At 42.5% G+C, this 17,420-nt stretch overlaps 1 protein-coding gene across 3 annotated transcripts in view; it reads right to left on the bottom strand.

Annotated features, from left to right (window-relative positions):
• The window catches only part of LOC133504872 (trichohyalin-like), a 41,093-nt gene that overhangs the window by 17,253 nt on the left and 6,420 nt on the right, over nucleotides 1–17,420 (bottom strand). The window contains exons 2-11 of one of the 3 annotated variants that reach the window (XM_061827570.1): nucleotides 17,266–17,374; nucleotides 15,978–16,197; nucleotides 15,224–15,313; nucleotides 15,019–15,116; nucleotides 12,421–12,503; nucleotides 9,644–9,755; nucleotides 3,498–3,672; nucleotides 2,086–2,286; nucleotides 1,723–1,820; nucleotides 1,522–1,601 (exon numbers count right to left, since the gene is read on the bottom strand). In XM_061827570.1, coding sequence (XP_061683554.1) covers nucleotides 1,522–1,601; nucleotides 1,723–1,820; nucleotides 2,086–2,286; nucleotides 3,498–3,672; nucleotides 9,644–9,755; nucleotides 12,421–12,503; nucleotides 15,019–15,116; nucleotides 15,224–15,313; nucleotides 15,978–16,197; nucleotides 17,266–17,374 — 1,266 coding nt within the window. Of the gene's footprint in view, nucleotides 1–1,521; nucleotides 1,602–1,722; nucleotides 2,055–2,085; nucleotides 2,287–3,497; nucleotides 3,673–9,643; nucleotides 9,756–12,420; nucleotides 12,504–15,018; nucleotides 15,117–15,223; nucleotides 15,314–15,977; nucleotides 16,198–17,265; nucleotides 17,378–17,420 lie in introns of those variants that run through there. The other 2 variants (XM_061827569.1, XM_061827571.1) reach the window with 2 other exon arrangements.

Below are 17,420 nucleotides of genomic sequence, written 5' to 3' on the forward strand. Positions count from 1 at the left end.
ACATCTGGGAGGCATCCAAATCAGATACTTCGAACCCCTCCCAGGTGACCTTGCTTCTAACCCTATCCCTAATGGAGCACCCGGACACCCTGAAGAGGAAACTCATTTCAGGCACTTCCATCCGGGATCTTAATATTTCAGTCACGACCGACAGATCGCAATTATCTGGTGAGGGTAGGAATGTGGATCGACTGGTGAATTAAAAGCTTCATTTTTCATCTTAGCTCCTTTGTTACCACAATGGACTGATACAAAGTCAGCATTATTGCAGAAACTGCACTAATCTGCCTATCGATCTTGCATTCCATTCTTCCCTCACTCGTGAACAAGAACCCAAGATGAACTCCTCATGATCTCATCCATGAACTGGAGAGGGTAGGCCATCCATTTCCGACTGAGGACCATGGTCTCAGGTTTGGAGGAGCTTATTCTCATACCAGCCGCTTCACACTTGGTTGCAAACCGCTCCAGGCAGAGTTGGAGATCACGAAAGCCCACAGAACCACATCATCTGCAAAAAGCAGAGATCCAATACTGAAGCCACCAAACCAAACTCCCTCCACTCCTTGGCTATCTCTAGAAATTCCGTCCATAAAAGTTCTGAACAGAATCGGTGACAAAGGACAGCCCTGGAGGAAATCAACCCTCAGCGTACACGAGTCTGACTTTGGTCGGACCAAACTCTTCACACCGGTCGTACATAGACCGAATAATCCCTATCAGGTAGTGCAGTACCCCACAGCACCTCCTACAGAACACCCAGAGGCCTACGGTGGCCTTCTCCAAGTCCACAAAACACATGTAGACTGGTTGTTTGAACCCTTGTGATCCCCCTTAATGGGAACACATTCTTCTGAAAAAGGGAAACCACCACCCTGTTCAGCCAATCCAGAGACACTGTCCCCAATTTCTATGCGTTGTTGTAGAGGCGTGTCAACCACGACAGCCCCACAAAATCCAGAATCTTTAGAAACCCATGTGACTCAAATTGACCGATCAACGATAATATGATCTCTGCGGCATTCTATGAGCGGCAATGAGTTTGGCTCTGTGCGGATCAAGTGTTGCATTGGAGCACTATGCTTCGGTCACATGAGTGTGGGAGTTTACACTTACCCAGGAGAAGGTAATTCCCACCAGCAGCGTTATCATTTAGATCTCTAAATTTTTAATCACTTTCAACTGTAAAGATTTACACATCACAACTGATTTGTATTTAATAACATAATAGATTGGACGGAGGTGTGAATGTGAGTGCGAAAGGTTGCTTGTTTCTATGTGCCTGGCAATTGGGTGGCAAACAGTTCAGGGTGTACGCGCCTCCTCCCTGAACATAGGATTCCCGCAAACCTTGTGAAGATAACCGCCTCAGAAAATGGATGGATATATGGTACATAATTGATTTGAATAGCATTAAAAAAAGAATCCATGTCTAAATCTTTTTTTTTTCTCATGGAAACATAATTATTTGGCATAGGTGTACTCTGGAGTACTGTGAATGTTTATCAATTTACTATGTACCTTCTTCAGAGAGTTCTTCATTCTTGTGATCCTCATGGATCTGTAAGATACATGTGCCTGCTGCAGACACAAGGTGGCTACTGTAATCAAGGAAGAGTTATATTCCATTTGAATAGAAAGCAGTGATACATGACTGAATTGTAGTCAAAATAAATGCAATTAATGTTACAGTTCCCCGTGAGCAAAGTGACAGCAGCAAACCTCTTGCCTGCTTCATTCTCCCTTTTGTGTTTGGCATTTGTCCCTGGTTGATTGTCATTACAAGCCAAATTTTCAGAGACTCCAGACTGTGGTTGTTGCTTCAAAAGAGAATAAAGGACAAAACAACTATTAAGTTAACTGTCATATTAACAATATTCCATTAGAACAGTTGCTTCTTTCACAAGATCCATACTAACACTACAAGATTGGGTATTTGGATTAAAAACTGAAAAAACAATACATGCACCTTTTGCTCTGGTATTTCACTGTTGTGGTTCTTAATAGTTGCTTCTTTCACAAGATCCATACCAACACTACAAGATTGGGTATTTGGATTAATCACTGGTTAAACAATACATGCACCTTTTGCTGTGGTATTTCACTGTTGTGGTTCTCAGATTGGGCCTTGCCAATCACATCTGTCTTGATTTTCTCCTCTGTTGAATCCCTATCAGCGCCTCTGAACTTAAAAAAAAACCCATCGCAGTGGTTCTCAGATTGGGCCTTGCCAATCACATCTGTCTTGATTTTCTCTTCTGTTGAATCCCCATCAGCGCCTCTGAACTTGAGAAAAAAAAACATCACGGTTTCAATGATCAGAAGTCAAATTCTGGTCTTTAACTGAATTGAGATGCTGCGGTATGACCTTAAACAGAAAGGTCAAGTAGAATTTCTGTGGTAGTCCAGGTTTTTTTTTTCCACAAACTCCATAATAGCTTTCATGTCTTCCACTAAAGGGAGGCTTCCATTGGGCCACTCTGAACGTAAACCCTCACTTTTGGTTGCAGTTATGTGGTTATGTTTGACTTTCTAGAAGTTTCTCACATCTCCCCACTGCATCTCTGCAGCTCAACCACAGTGATCTTTGTGTGCTTTACCCCTCCCACCAAGGTTCTGCTCCTCAGATTGATCAGTTTGGTCGTAAGGCCAGGTGAAGGAACAATCCCGGTTGTCCCAAATGTTTTCTTCGATTTAAGGATTATGGAGCCTACTGTACTTTTCATACCTGTCAACCTCAGCCAATGGACCTTTCTGAATGGCGATCTTCAGCTCCGCCCCTCCTTAGCTGTAGTTGCCATGCCCCACTATCTTCCAAAATGGTGACTGAACAGAACATGTTTCAAGTTGATTCTCTACCACGTTTTCCAGATAATATTGGGGTATGTTTTTTGCCAAATGCGTCAAGACTTGTCTAAGAGAGTTCTACAAAGAGGTCTCAAGTATTTCACGCGAGAATTTGTACACGAAATTAAGATTTGGGACGGAGCAGGACGCAATGTCAGAGTTACACCAAAACGTTGGCGATCAATGCAAAAAAGTTTCACGCCTCACAAACTTCATATTGAAATCCAACAGGATAAAATTGTGGAATCGTACTGCGCATGTAAAGCAGGGTGAGTACTTTTTACCTGGAAAGATCACAAGTAATATCATTGTAGTCTTCATAAGTGAGTGGGTGTATTCATTTGACTTGGCTCGTAATGGAACCCAGTGCTATGTCATAAAACTCCAATGTGATACAAATAGGCAAATAGACATTTCTATTGCATGACATCGTGCATTTACGTATCACTAACCTGACTCTTGGGCATAAAACATTACACACATCATTCAACAGGTCAGTGATACAGTAACAAAGTGAAAGTTGTTCTCCTGCAATGTATAAAGCCCTGATAATAGTTAAAAATCATAGTCAGAGAAGGTTCTTCTCCCTCACTTACACTATGTACTGCTTTGTATGGCATCAACTAAAGAGTGAAAGGTTTCCCACTTACGCCGCTTGTTTTTTCCATGTTCTCTTTGCCCTCCGATGTCAAGAGAGCAGTGTCGTGCTGTATGCGCTCACGCTCCTGAGCCACAAGTTTACGGTACTGCACATCCCGAGGATGTTCCCATGTGGATGCGCCTGAATGGCAGTTGCAATAGAAAACATCTCCATGCTCATCTAGGCTGTGGGGATCCAGTCAGAAAGTTTTCAGTCAAAAAAAAAACAAGCGCTAATACTGGTAAGCACAGTGATGACAACAGTTTTGAATCAGAGTAGTGTAACTTGAAACTGAAATCCAATAAACTTGAAACTACATGGAAGATTTTTATCTACAATTACATTTTTATTGCGTATTTCATATTCAATTTGTCATTTCTGATTCAGTTTGACAAATTCAATTCCAAGTTAAGTTTAGTCAAACATATGGGAAGTCCCAGGAACAGTAATTGATCGGAGATACACAGATCTCATCTTTAGCCAATTTGTTTTTTTTAATCACGTGATATTGGCAGTCTCCGTAAAGTCAAATCATCTAATCAGTGACAGTGTTTTATTCTTTCTATCACCTTTCCTTAACCTCTGTGGAATGCATCATACAGTCAGATAGGATAGGAAAGACAAAGACAAATAGGAAAGGACAAATGACATTTTTTATCCCAACATAATGTCATCCAAGCATTGATCACCCAGCCTTAGCCTTTTCTAAGAACTAGGGGTAGTAACAGCAAACAGTATTTCAAATGAATTCAGGGGGTTTACATGGATGAATTGGAGTCAAGCCCTAATGGATGCGAAGTTCAAAGACAAACTGTTAAACTCGAATGTTTAGTGGGCTGAAATTCGGCCTCACAGTTTAAGAGAAGTTTAACTTAAAAGCTACGGCACAATTTGCAAGTTATTTGAAATAGTAGATTGACTATACACTATTTACACATTCTATGACATCTGTACTTCCCATTATAAATCACATTTTTCAATATGGTGTCAACATGATGTGTTATATAAATGACTGAATCCAAGCATTGGCATTTGTTTGGTTTGTATTTGCACTCCCAAAACACAAAATGGAACCTGAATCCAAACTGTTTTATCGCCTTCTAATGTCAAAAATAAAATAGACAAGGAGGAAGTGTATTTTGGCATTGCATTAGATAAAAGCAGATTGATGAAAATTAATTAATTAATTACTCCCTAATTAATTTTACTTCCAAAAAATTCAATGGCCATTTGGAGCTTTTACAGTTAGCCACCTCATGGGTGACCACCTAGGGATATTACAAGGTGTCCTGGTTACAAATCTGCATTTATTGGTTTATTGCACTTGTGTGTTCAATGCTGACAGACTTCCCAGAAGTAGAAATAGGGGTATGTTCCATAGGTGAGAAGGAGAAAGGAGGGTCCCCGGGGGAGGTGAGAGGGGGACCTCCTGTCCACACCCAGGGGAGAAGTAGGATTTTTTTTAAGCAAAGTTTGAGGGGGGTTCTTTTTTCTGCCTCTCAAACGCAACCCATAATCGGACGTGCAGCTTGCACCTGTGACACCTTTAAAAAAAAAAAGTGACTCACCCCCACCGAAAGCATCTGAAACTGTTTTGCAATGTTTTTTTCTTTTGTTCCATTAACCCTACCTCTAGTTGCAAGTTACATTTTTTTATGTGACGTACTTTCTGTGCAAATAAAAAAACAATTTGTGTGTTTTATCCCCACTCATTATTGTTTGTTTAAAGTTATTCTGCACTTTTGTAAAAAAAAAAAAAGTTTCCAAGGCCCAGGGGCCGAGTCTCTACAGATACTGCAATGCACTCCCAGCCAAGCATACTCCACTAGGCTAAAGCATATATTTTAAGTACGAAGAGAAAAAGTAGTAAGTGACATACAGGGTAGTAGCGTACTCAAGCGAAGTTGTTTCTATTAGTTTTACCTGCGGGAAGGTAGCTCTTTGTTTCTTCGTGTTAGCCAAAATGCCGCCTAGTTGCATTGCCGGATATTGCTTGAACACTCGGGAGGATGGATTTATCCTTCATAAGTTTCCACGAGACCCGGTTCGTTGTGAAAAATTTATTGCTTCGTGGGTTCCAAATGACAGGTAGGTGTGTCAAGAGCTACTAACAAAAACAATAGTTGGGGGGGGAGAACATAATCCTTTCAAAACATAACAAAAGATCCGCGTCCGTAAGTCAGAGATGCTAAATATGTCAATGTGTCTGTCTGTGCCATGTCCGCCGATCACGGCTTCAGCCGGTGTGGCTCATCTACACCACCCGAAGGTGGTTTGGCCGTGATCCGCATATCATCTAAATATGGCTCAAAACAATAGGGTAATGTTGCCCCGGTCACTTCACTCGATTGTGAGATGTTCTCTTCTTTGAAAAGAGCTTACGTGTCCCACAGTAGGTGGGCGGACAAGCTGCAGCCGAAGCCAAGCCTCGTGGAGGAGCATGGCTTCGGCCAGCTGGCTCATACATACTGTCTGGGAGTCTGTTGTTAGATAGAAGTGATCCGCATATCATCTAAATATGGCTCGAAAAAATAGGGTAACGTAAGCCCGGTCACTTCACTCGATTATGAGATGTTCTCTTCTTTGAAAAGAGCTTCCGTGTCATATAGTAGGTGGGTGGACGAGCCGCAGCCGAAGCTGTGCCTCACGGACAAGCACGGCTTCGGCCGGGCTGGCTCATACATACTGTCTGGGAGTCTGTTGTTAGATAGAAGTGATCCATATATCATCTAAATATGGCTTGAAACGATCGGGTAATATTGCCCAGTCACTCAGTTGTGAGATGTTCTTTTCTTTGAAAAGAGCTTCCGTGTCTGAAGGGGCGTGTCGCATAGTAGGGGCCACAGCGTGTTTTCAATGGTGAATATCTGGGGTGACGTCACGGGCAGTAGATGCACCCAATATGGTGACCACTAGGATGTCGAATGACACTTTCGCAACTTTGCGCATGGATGACGCGCTGTCCGCTCATATTTATTTTTTTGTATAGACATTTAAGTGAATAGAAGACATTGTCCTGCATGCTGGTGGACATGAAGAGTTCAGACACAAAAACACATATATGCATTTTTGTTATTTCTGTAGATATTTTGATTCATATAGTATGAAGTATATCCATCGATCCATTTTCTACCGCTTTTCCAGGTTGCATCGCGAGGGATTTAGCTTCAGCAGGGAGACTCAGACTTCCCTTTCCCCAGCCACTTCTTCAAGCTCTTCCAGAGGGGTCGTGAGGTGTTCCCAAGCCAGCTGAGAGTCTCTCTAGTGTGTCCTTGGTCATCCCTGGGGTTTCTTTCCGGTGGGACATCCCTGGAACACCTCACCAGGGAGGCGTTCGGGAGGCATACGAATCAGATGCCCCAGCCACCTCATCTGGCTCCTCTCAATGCGGAGGAGCAGCGGCTTGACACTGACCGCCTCCCAGATGACCGAACTTGTCACCCTATTTCTAAGGGAGAGCCCAGACACCCTGCGGAGGAAACACATTTGGGCCCCTTGTATCCCGGATCTTGTTCTTTCGGTCACAACCCACAGCTCGTTCCCATAGGTGAGGTTAGGTGATTTAGCTCCCTCTTTACCATAAAGGACCGATACAAAGTCAGCAACACTGGAGACGCTGCACCGATCCATCTGTCGATCTCCTGCTCCCAAAGATACTTGAACTCCTTCACTTGAGGCAGGATCTCATCCCCGACCCGGAGAGAGCACGCCACCCTTTTCCGACTGAGGACCATAGTCTCAGATTCAGAGGTGCTGATTGTCATCCCAGCCGCTTCACAGTCGGCTCTGAATCGCTCCAGTGAGAGCTGGAGATCATGGCTTGATGAAGCCTACAGAACCACATCATCTGCAAAGAGCAGAGATGCGATGCTGCAGTCACCAAATCGGACACTCTCTATGCCTTGGCTGCACCTAGAAATTCTGTCGATGAAAGTTATGTACAAAATCAGTGACAAAGGGCAGCCTTGGTGCGGAGTCCAACTCTCACCAGAAACGAGTCCGACTTATTGCCGGGAATGTGGACCAAACTCTGACAGCAGTCCCAGGGACCGAACAGCTCGTATCAGGGGGTTCGGTATCCCATACTCCCGAAGAACCCTCCACAGGACGCCTTGAGGGACATAGTCAAACACCTTCTCCAAATCTACAAACATGTAGACTGGTTGGGCAAACTCCCATACACCGTCGGACTTCCTGATGGACCCTCCTCTCTAGAACGCCTGAATAGACCTTGCCAGGGAGGCTGAGGAGTGTGATCCCTCTATAGTTGGAACACATTATCCGGTCCCCCCTTAAAAAGGGGGACCACCACCCCTCTCTGCCAGTCCAGAGGCACTGTCCCCGATGTCCACATGATGTTACAGACGAGAGTCAACCGAGACAGCCCCACAACGTCCAGAGCCTTTATGAACTCTGGATGTATGTCATCCACCCCCGGGGCCCTGCCACCGTGGAGCTTTTTGACCACCTCAGTGAATTTAACTTCAGCGATAGAAGAGCCCACCACAGAGAACTAAGAATTAGCTTTCTCATGTGAAGGCGTGTTGGTGGAATTGAGGATGTCTTCGAAGTATTCTCCCCATCGACTCACAACATCCCGAGTTGAGGTCAGTAGCGCTCCATCCCCACACAGTGTTGATGGTGCATTGCTTCCCCTTCCTGAGACGCTGGACGGTGGACCAGAATTTCCTCGAAGCCATCTTGCAGTCGTTCTTCATTTGGCCCTGCCACGTCGGACCGGCATAGTCCCCCACCATCGAAGAAACTCACCACCAGGTGGTGATCAGTTGACAGCTCCGCCCCTCACTTCACCAAAGTCTCCAAGACATGCAGTTGCAAGTCGGATGACACGACCATAAAGTCGATGATCGAACTGCGACCAAGTGTGTCCCGGTGCTAGGTGAACATGTGGACACCCTTATGCCTGAACATGGTTTTTGTTATGGACAATCTGTGATGAGCACAGAAGTCCAGTAACAGAACACCACTCGGGTTTTGATCAGGGGGACCGTTCTTCCCAACCACGCAGTTCCAGGTCTTTCATTGGGCACGTGGGTATTGAAGTCCCCCAGCAGAATGATGGAGTGGCCTTCGAGCCCCACCTCCAGGCCTGGCTCCAGAGGGAGGGCCCGGCGACGTGTATCCGGGCAAGGGAAACCAAGATCCAATTTTTATACTTGTCATAGCAGTTTTGGGAGTCGTACTTTGATCCCCTCACCTAGGACCTTTTTGCCATGGGTGACCCTACCAGGGGCATGAAGCCCCAGACAACTTAGCTCCTCGTTTCATCGGACACACAAACCCCTCCACCATGAGAAGGTGACGCCTCGAGGAGGGGTCAAAGTATACATTAGCTATATTAATAAGTTAATTAAAGCTATACATTTATATAGTAAATCAAATAATCTACAGAAACAACAAAAATGGATATATATGCTTTTGCGTCTGAACTCTTTATATGAAGCATTTTCACATCGAGCAAATGCATTAGAAAACATGTACTGGTCATTCCTTGAAAACTGCAATTTTGTGAAACTGCTCTGAATATTGATGTCTTTGATGGCCAAGATTTTCTTCATGGTCTGTTATTTGCTGCATAATGTAAGTGTGTGGATGTGAAAGCTTAAATCTTTTGAAAACAAAACAATTTACAATATTTATAGGTTTCATTTGGTATTCCTACCCCCCCCAATATGCTTTTCTTTTCATTATGTTCTTATTTTTCTGTACAAATAAAACATATTGAATTGGGTTTTATTACAGCGGTATGTATCTTGCTCAGACCTCAGAACCCAGTCCTGCCTGTGTGGAGTTTTCCCCATGTCCGCGTGGCTTTTTTCCAAGCACTGTAGTTTCGTCCCACATCCAAAAAAAGTGTTAATTTGAGACTCTAAATTGGTTAATTGTCCACTCTAAATTTTCTGTCAGTGTAAATGTCACCGTTTTTGTGTGCTCTCCGATTGACTGACAACCAGTGTGTACCAGGGTGTACCCTGCTTCCTGCCCGAGGATTTGCTTGATTTAAGCTCCTCCACTACGGTGACTCTTGAGAGGATAAACAGCTCAGAAAATGGATGGATGGATGGTTTTATTCCACGACACAAAAATCACCATTTTAATGTGTGCTTCATTGACTTTTAAATACATGTTACTTACTAAGCAACCCAATCTGGAGGAAGTACAGCAGAAATGGCCTCCTTGGCAAGCCACATGAGCTGAGGCTCTTTCTCTGGATCAATGCCCAAGTCCTGTGCAATTTCCTTGATATCTGATGAGGTAGGGAAAAATAGAAAATTGCTAGAAGAGAACTGAATAATTGACTAAATAGTGTTAGGGTTTTTAAATGCTGTAAAACATGTTGAGTTATCGTACAATTTTCTGCCATTTGAGTGTACAGTCAGACACAATCGGTTTTGTGACATCGGTTAGTTCCATTTTGTTTGAATTTTTTATTTTTTTGCCCATCAGCAATGGATGGATCTGTGAGAATGATTGACAGTTCCCTTTTGACCAATCAATCAGTGAGCGTCATTTTCTGAACTCCACCCATGCTGCCTACGATCCTCTACCCACAAACAAAGTGAGCGCGTGGTTACTTTAATACTCTGAATTGCGAGTGTATAATCCTGCTTATATCCGATTCAGACATATAGCGCTTCAATGTGGCTGGGGAACGTGTAATGGAGACGAGCACTATCCAGAGAGATTACTGGGAGGATATCTGGTGCACTTTCCCACCCCAAAGCGTAATTTAGATAAATGAAAACGATGGATTAAGGTTTATGGCCAACCTCACGGCAATCTGAACGTATCGAAGATAAATCAGCACAAAGCCGTCTGTTCCAAGGTAAGTTAATTCGTCGGTGTAACACCTAACGAGGAAGCTCAACCTGAGCCAGGTGAAACTCAAAGATTCCAGCTGCACCTCGGCTCTCCTCTCAAGCGTTCTTATCCATGATTAAACACATCACATGAATACAAATATTTTGGGCATACATTTACATATACAGTACGTATGCTCAGACAAGAGGACATGCATAGTGCCATAATCTATGTAAATGAAGTATCCACTATAAACATAGATATTTAACATCGACATGTTTATGTAGTGTAAAAATGCAAACTTACCCTGCTTTGCATGGGCAATAGGCATCATAAATCTTATCACATTCGATATCCAGCATTAGTTTATTAGGTGGTTGATTCTTTCGCATGGACGGCCAACACATTGCAGAAACTTTAACTGGCGTTCCCGTTTGGGAAACCTTGACATTATGAATATATCCCTGTTGAAAGTAATTCAGGCCTTTCTGTACACTCTTTGTCGATATTTCTGCTACCATGGGCAGAAATGAAACAGAAATACTACCGTGAATTTGCTCTAATGAATCGCTTCGGCCGCACTGCATCCGCCATTTTGATCAGTAGCTTGGGGTGCATAACTCAGTACCTAAGTAGCCGTGGCTTTGGCGCCAGCGCAGATCTATCCATAATGTAGAGGCAATGCTCTAGTGACCATGTGCTCACTCTACCTTATGCATTCCACTAACAGGAAACCCTCCTCAGAAGCTTTAGTTCCTGTCTTGTCTTTCAATTCGTAGATTAAGAGTGTGAACAAGTTACAGCAGAAACACATTCTTGTAAACATATCTTCGTTTCTAAGCTTTTGTCCGGCCAAAATTAGACACCAGTCACCTTCTCAAAATCATCCCAACAGTAAAGGTTTATATGCTGTTGAGTAGTACTTATGATGCAGGATAGAGTGGCGTTAGGGAAAAGAGTACAACATACAGTAGATGAAAGCACCTAGAGCAGGGGTCACCAACGCGGTGTCCGCCGGCGAATGGTCGCCCGCGAGGACCATATAAGGCGCCCGCCAGGTATGTTCTAAAAATACCATAGGCCACAAATTGTTACTATGATTTGTGCTTTAAATACTGAATCTGACTTGCTTCCATGAATTAAAATGTTAAAATACCTGTAATGTCATTTACTGCAATAAATTAAAACAAAAATATTTTATGTACATGTAATAAAGTGAGTCTGAAATTTGCCGCAAACAGGTCATGTAGCCCTTCATACGATCGGTGCTCACAAAGTAGCCCTCAGCCTCAAAAAGGTTGCTGAGCCCTGCCCAAGAGGACCTCAAACTGAGCTCATGGTTCACTTTCAAAGCCACAGCAACTAAAAACAAAAAACGACAAAACAATATAGGATTGGGGCAGCAAAACTGAGTCAAAAACTGTCCACATTTTGCACCCCTTCTAAAGAAAGCAATTCAATCACAGCTCTCTGCTTGACAGGCATTCAAGGATGACGCACTTTCCGAAATCCCTGACAGGAAGAGAAGAGCCATATTGAAAAAATTTTTAAAAATCCATCCATTTTCTTAGCGGCTTATCCTTACAAGTGTCACGGGGAGTCCTAGAGCCAACCCAGCTATCAACGGGCAGGAGGCAGGGTACACCCTGAACTGGTTGCCAGTCACAGGGTAAGTATCAATGTAATCACTGAGCAGGAATCAATCCCACGCTGCCCGCTCCAAAGTCAGTCGTGTGGAAAACTACACCATATTCAAAATCCAAAGAAGTATTTAAACTACAAACGGTAAACATTTCGTAACGCAATCAACTATTAATAGGTTAAATTAAATTTAGTTCATTACTTTTGACTGCCACTGTTACATCTGCAGACATATGAAAATCCATCCACTGTGGTTGCCATTCAAACCTGAGAAAAATGGCTAATCTCCAGAACAGCTGAAAATACCCAACACGAAACCCAATTCATGTTGTACAAAATTTAAAAAATTTCTATTTGGTATTTTATCCAACACATAATAAACATGGATTACTTATTTAGTGATGTAGTAAAAACTGAAGGTTGCATTGATGGGTTGGAACATTGGGAATGTGGATCTATATATTATGTACCTTCTTCAGAGAACGTCATCTCTTCATCAGGATCCTCTTCAAGGATTTGCAGGCCATTTATGGCTTCTGGACAAGCCAATTCACTAACAAAAACAAAATTTCATATTTTTGTGAAGTTTAAACAGTACCTGCAGTCTTACAAAGGTCTTAAGAGTGCATTGAAAAGGTATAGTATTTTTACCCCTTGAATTTTTGCCACATTTTTTTACCTAAAATTCATCATTCAAAAATAGAAGAAAAAAAGTAAGTAAAACAAGTAAGTAAAAAAAAATAAATAAGGGACAGCTGCAAACCTACCAGGACAGAACTTTCTACCTAAACTGACAGAGCGGGAGAGGAGAGCACTACGAGTCAGAGAAGCAGACAAGCCACTCAGGAGGATTTGCAGAAATTCACAGCACAGGCTCAGTGCCAGACAAATACTACAACACATGAAAGCTGTTGCTTTTGTACTTCTAAATCAATCCATCCCTTTTCAGAGCTGCTTATCCTCACATGGGTCGTGGAGTGCTGGAGCCCATCCCAGGTATCGTCAGGCAGGAGGCATGTACACCCTGAACTGGTTTCCAGCCTGCGATTGCAGAGCACATGGAGACGGACAAGAGTCGCACTCACAATCACCTACGGGCAATCTAGAGTGTCCAACTAAGTTTGCATGTTTTGGGATGTGGAAGGAAAATGGAGTGCCAGGAAAAAACCCACGTAGGCAAGGGGCGAACACGCAAACTCCACAGAGGCGGGCCAGGATTCGAAGCCCAGTCCTGAGAACTGTGAGACCAACGCTCTAACCTAGGGGTGTCAAACTCATTCAAGCTCAGGGACCACAAGTAGGAAAATCTATTACCAAGAGGGCTGGACCAGTAAATCATGGGCTATATGTACCAAGTTATATACTTCATAACTTACAAAGAAAAACTTTTGAGATTGTTTTCTTTGTTTTAATAATCTGAAATACGCATAGTACAAACCCAACACCATAAAATCATAAAACATCTAAGTTTTGTGTTTTTTCTGAGTAAATGGCTCAGACAGAACTATATCAGGGTGTCATTTTTCAGGAAGAAATATATATATATAAAAAAAAAAAGAAGTGCAAGAGCGTATACTGTCGTAATAGTGTTTGTTCAAGTTAACCAGGTGCTCTGTAACATCCACCATAAATGCAAGGTCTTGCTTCCACTTTGAGAAATGAAATCCTCACACTGTTTGCCCTTTTCTCCCATGAACTGTCTAATTTCTTCACGTTTAAAAAACACAAAAAAATCCACCTCAGCACAGCCCCACCACCTTACCTCAGTGTGGTATGACAGGCCATAGATTTGGTCTTTCTCTCTGAGAAAGTTGTCAAACTTACGGTGATTTAGGGTTCTGGATCAGATGAAATTATCAGTTTTGATGACCACCTTCATTATGTTATCCATCTTTAATGACTTGTAACACAAAGCCTCCTGAATCAAAATACAGTAAAAAGTCCAAAAATCACATCCTTGCAGATTGCACACTCTCTGTCTCCGAACTTTGTCACAACACCCGTTTTTTTTTCCCCAATCATTGAAAGCGCCACATCAGTAGGCAGGCAGATGGCGCGGGACCTGTGCTATGACGAGTGCGGGAAAATTATCAGCCGCTGTTGTCATATCTTTCATTGGCACCCTCTCTACAAACTCTTCGGTGACGGTCAATGTGTCGTCATCAACTCGGCGGATTAAAATGGCCAGTTGTGCAACGCCTGTAATGTCCATGCTTACATCCATTGCAACTTAAAACGCAATAAATGACTATCTGTCGAAATCCACTGGAAGAAATGAAATCCCATTTGAAATCGTGTTTCTCATAATCGCACAAGCCTGGCGACTTTCGGGGCACACAATCTCTGCTGCCTTAATCATACAAGCTTTTACAAATTCACCATCATTAATTGGTTTTGAAGCCACTGCAATTTCATTAGCAAAGAGGTAGCTAGCCCCAGCATCACTGATGTGTCTGTCCTGAGAAAACAGACTGTTTCTTTCATTCACCTTCTTTCTTCTCTGCTATCGCTGAAAGTTGTCATATATTGTTGGCATGAAGACTCAAATAGTGCTGACAAAGATTGTATTCTTTTAGCACTGCAATATGCTATGAACACATCAAACATGCAGCTTTCCCATTCACCTCTGTGAATAAATAGGATAACCATTTTTCTTGGAACACACTGTGCTCTTGAGTCCACTTTTTTGACAGACATATTTGGGCAATGAGGGTGCCAAAGCACAGATCCGGCATGCAGGCTATACGATTGGTACCCCTGCTCTAACCAGGTGCTCCACCGTACCACCTCTACATCTAAATGTAAACACAAATATATGGTGACAACAACCACTACTATGTCGAGTGAGACTCCTGTAACTTTGCGCATTAATGAAACGCTCTCCGCTCATTTTTTTTTCGTATAGACATTGAAGTGAATATTATATGTAGTTTTCGTAACAATATCCATATGTATACATGCACTTTAAGTTTGTGATTGTAAGATGGCAAAATGTTAAAAAGTTCAAGGGGTTAGATAAGACAATACACACAATAATAGCAACAGATTTCCATGAACAACCCACAAACCTGCTAACAGGCTCATTCTTCTTGTTCTTTACCAAACTTTGCTCTCCTTCTTCAAGAGCGCTCTCTGGAAGATCAGAGCAGAGGAACTCTCCTGACAGCTTTACCACAGAAAGGACAAAATAAAGGGCAAAAGGTAAACACTCAAGAATGTAATTCAACAGACAAAACCAAAACACAATGGATATGTTGTACACAATGGATATACCTGAGGCTGTGGTGAATCGGAACCATGGTCTCCACAACTGGTCCTGTTAATACTATCTTCTGCTTGACCTGGATCGCTGTCTCTTGAATCCTAACATGTACCCATTTCACACAATCATTTGCAAGCCTCATACTTATTTTGGTGAGAGATGGCCATAATATTCCACTTTATCAACTGTTTGGAATAAATGAATCACATCATGAAGTAATGGAGGAAAAATGAAGTACGTGTGTGTTCATCAGTTAGAACATGGCATGAAAACATTAAAGTGCATCACCTTTTGAGAAACTCTCCCAATGCATTTTAATATTTTACAATTTCAATGATTCAATAACTAAATGTTATTTTTCCTTGAGTGCATAGGGGACCAGATTCGGCCTGCGACGTGATTTTATGTGGGAAGCGAAGGCAAATCATGTGTATCAACTTGCATGATTTTTTTTTTTTAAATATGTCTCAAAATTTGTAACTGTCAACATAAATGACAACATTGAGAATTGCAAGCATTTTTGTGTGAGCAAACATCAACAATGAAAAACCCTTCATTTGTGATTCCAAAACGAATTCCTAAATTTCATTTGTAAATATGAGGTGATTAAAGATTTGTATGGTTTCACAGTAATAAGGGCCCTCTGAGGGTAACCATAACTACAATGTGGCACGTGACAAAGACAAGTTTGACACCCCTGCTTTCGTGGATCAAGAAAATTCAGTTAAGCACTGATCCTAGGGTACATACTACAGAACAACTCACTCCTTGTGTTTTGAGGGTTTCCTTCGCCCTTTTCCTTCCTTCTGGTTTGTCTTTCAATTTCTTCTTGTTCTTCACAGCAGAAGTCCCATCGCCAGGCGTGTGCAGGACACGCTCACGTTCTTGAACCACCAGCTGACAGTAGTGCACTTTGCAGGGATGGTCCCAAATGGATGTGCCTAATTGGCAGTTGTAATAGTAAATTTTCCCACTCTCATCTTCACTGCAGGGACATAAAATGAGATTTAAAATGCACTTTCAGTTAAGTTTACTTGAAAACTAGTACAAAGTATAAGTAGAAAGAGAATGTTGTGTATTTGAAATAAACCACAGTGACATCATATCGATGAAAATAAAACACAAAGACATGGATGAGCAATTCAAACAGAGGAAAAAAAAAACACAGCCAAGAGTACCCATCCATTTTCTTAGCCACTTATCCTCACGAGGGTTGCTGAAGTGCTGGAGGCTATCCCACCTGTCAACAGGCAAGAGGCAGGGTACACCCTGAAGTGGTTGCCAGCCAATCGCAGGGCACATAGAAACAGCCTCACTCACAATTACACCTCGGGGCAATTTAGAGGGTCCAATTAATGTTGCATGTTTTTGGGATGTGCGAGGAAACCGGAGTGCCCGGAGAAAACCCACGCAGGCACAGGAAGAACATGCAAACTCCACACAACCGGGTACGGGATTGAACCCGGGACCTCAGAACTGTGAGGCCAACGCTTTCCAGCTGATCCACCCTGCTGCCCAGCCAAGAGTATTTGAAACAGTTTGAGATCACACATTACAGAGATATATCTGCAATTCATGTGAATGGGGATATGGAGACACCAAACAAAAGCAGATCGGCTCACATAACCTGAAGTGAAGATATCATGTGGGAGTGCAAATGTTGTTATCTTGTTTGTACACAATAATGTACTTTGAGTGCAAGTTTCCATCTTAAAAGACCTAATAAGACACTTTTGGGGTAATTAGATAGACAGAGAGAAGATACACACTGCATTTGAAGCATTTGAAACTTCGGTGTCTGCACTATTGCAATATTTTGACTCTTGTGGCTTAATATGGTAAAATATGTTTCTGGGGGACACACGAAAGCATGGCCTCTCAGAAAAGACACCAGATTTGTTTAATTAAAATTCACAGAACACAATGTCTTGAAAAATATCAGACAAGGTCCAGCATACCTCACTGAATGTCCAATATAATGCATCTTCGTGAAATCTCTTCATTAATTGTGGATTTGTTTTGACTGAGGCATACATCATCTCCAGTCACTTACCGTTCCTGCCATCCAGTCGGCAGTTGGGTAGCCATGGCCTTCTTGGCAAGCCACATAAGCTGTGGCTCTTTTTCTGGATCAATGCCAATCTCCTGTGCATACTCCTTGACTTCTGGTGACGTGGAGAGAGAAAAAAAATTACTACAGTGGAACAT

This window comes from Syngnathoides biaculeatus, chromosome 8 (genome assembly GCF_019802595.1).
Source record: "Syngnathoides biaculeatus isolate LvHL_M chromosome 8, ASM1980259v1, whole genome shotgun sequence".
Taxonomy (NCBI): Eukaryota; Metazoa; Chordata; class Actinopteri; order Syngnathiformes; family Syngnathidae; genus Syngnathoides; species Syngnathoides biaculeatus.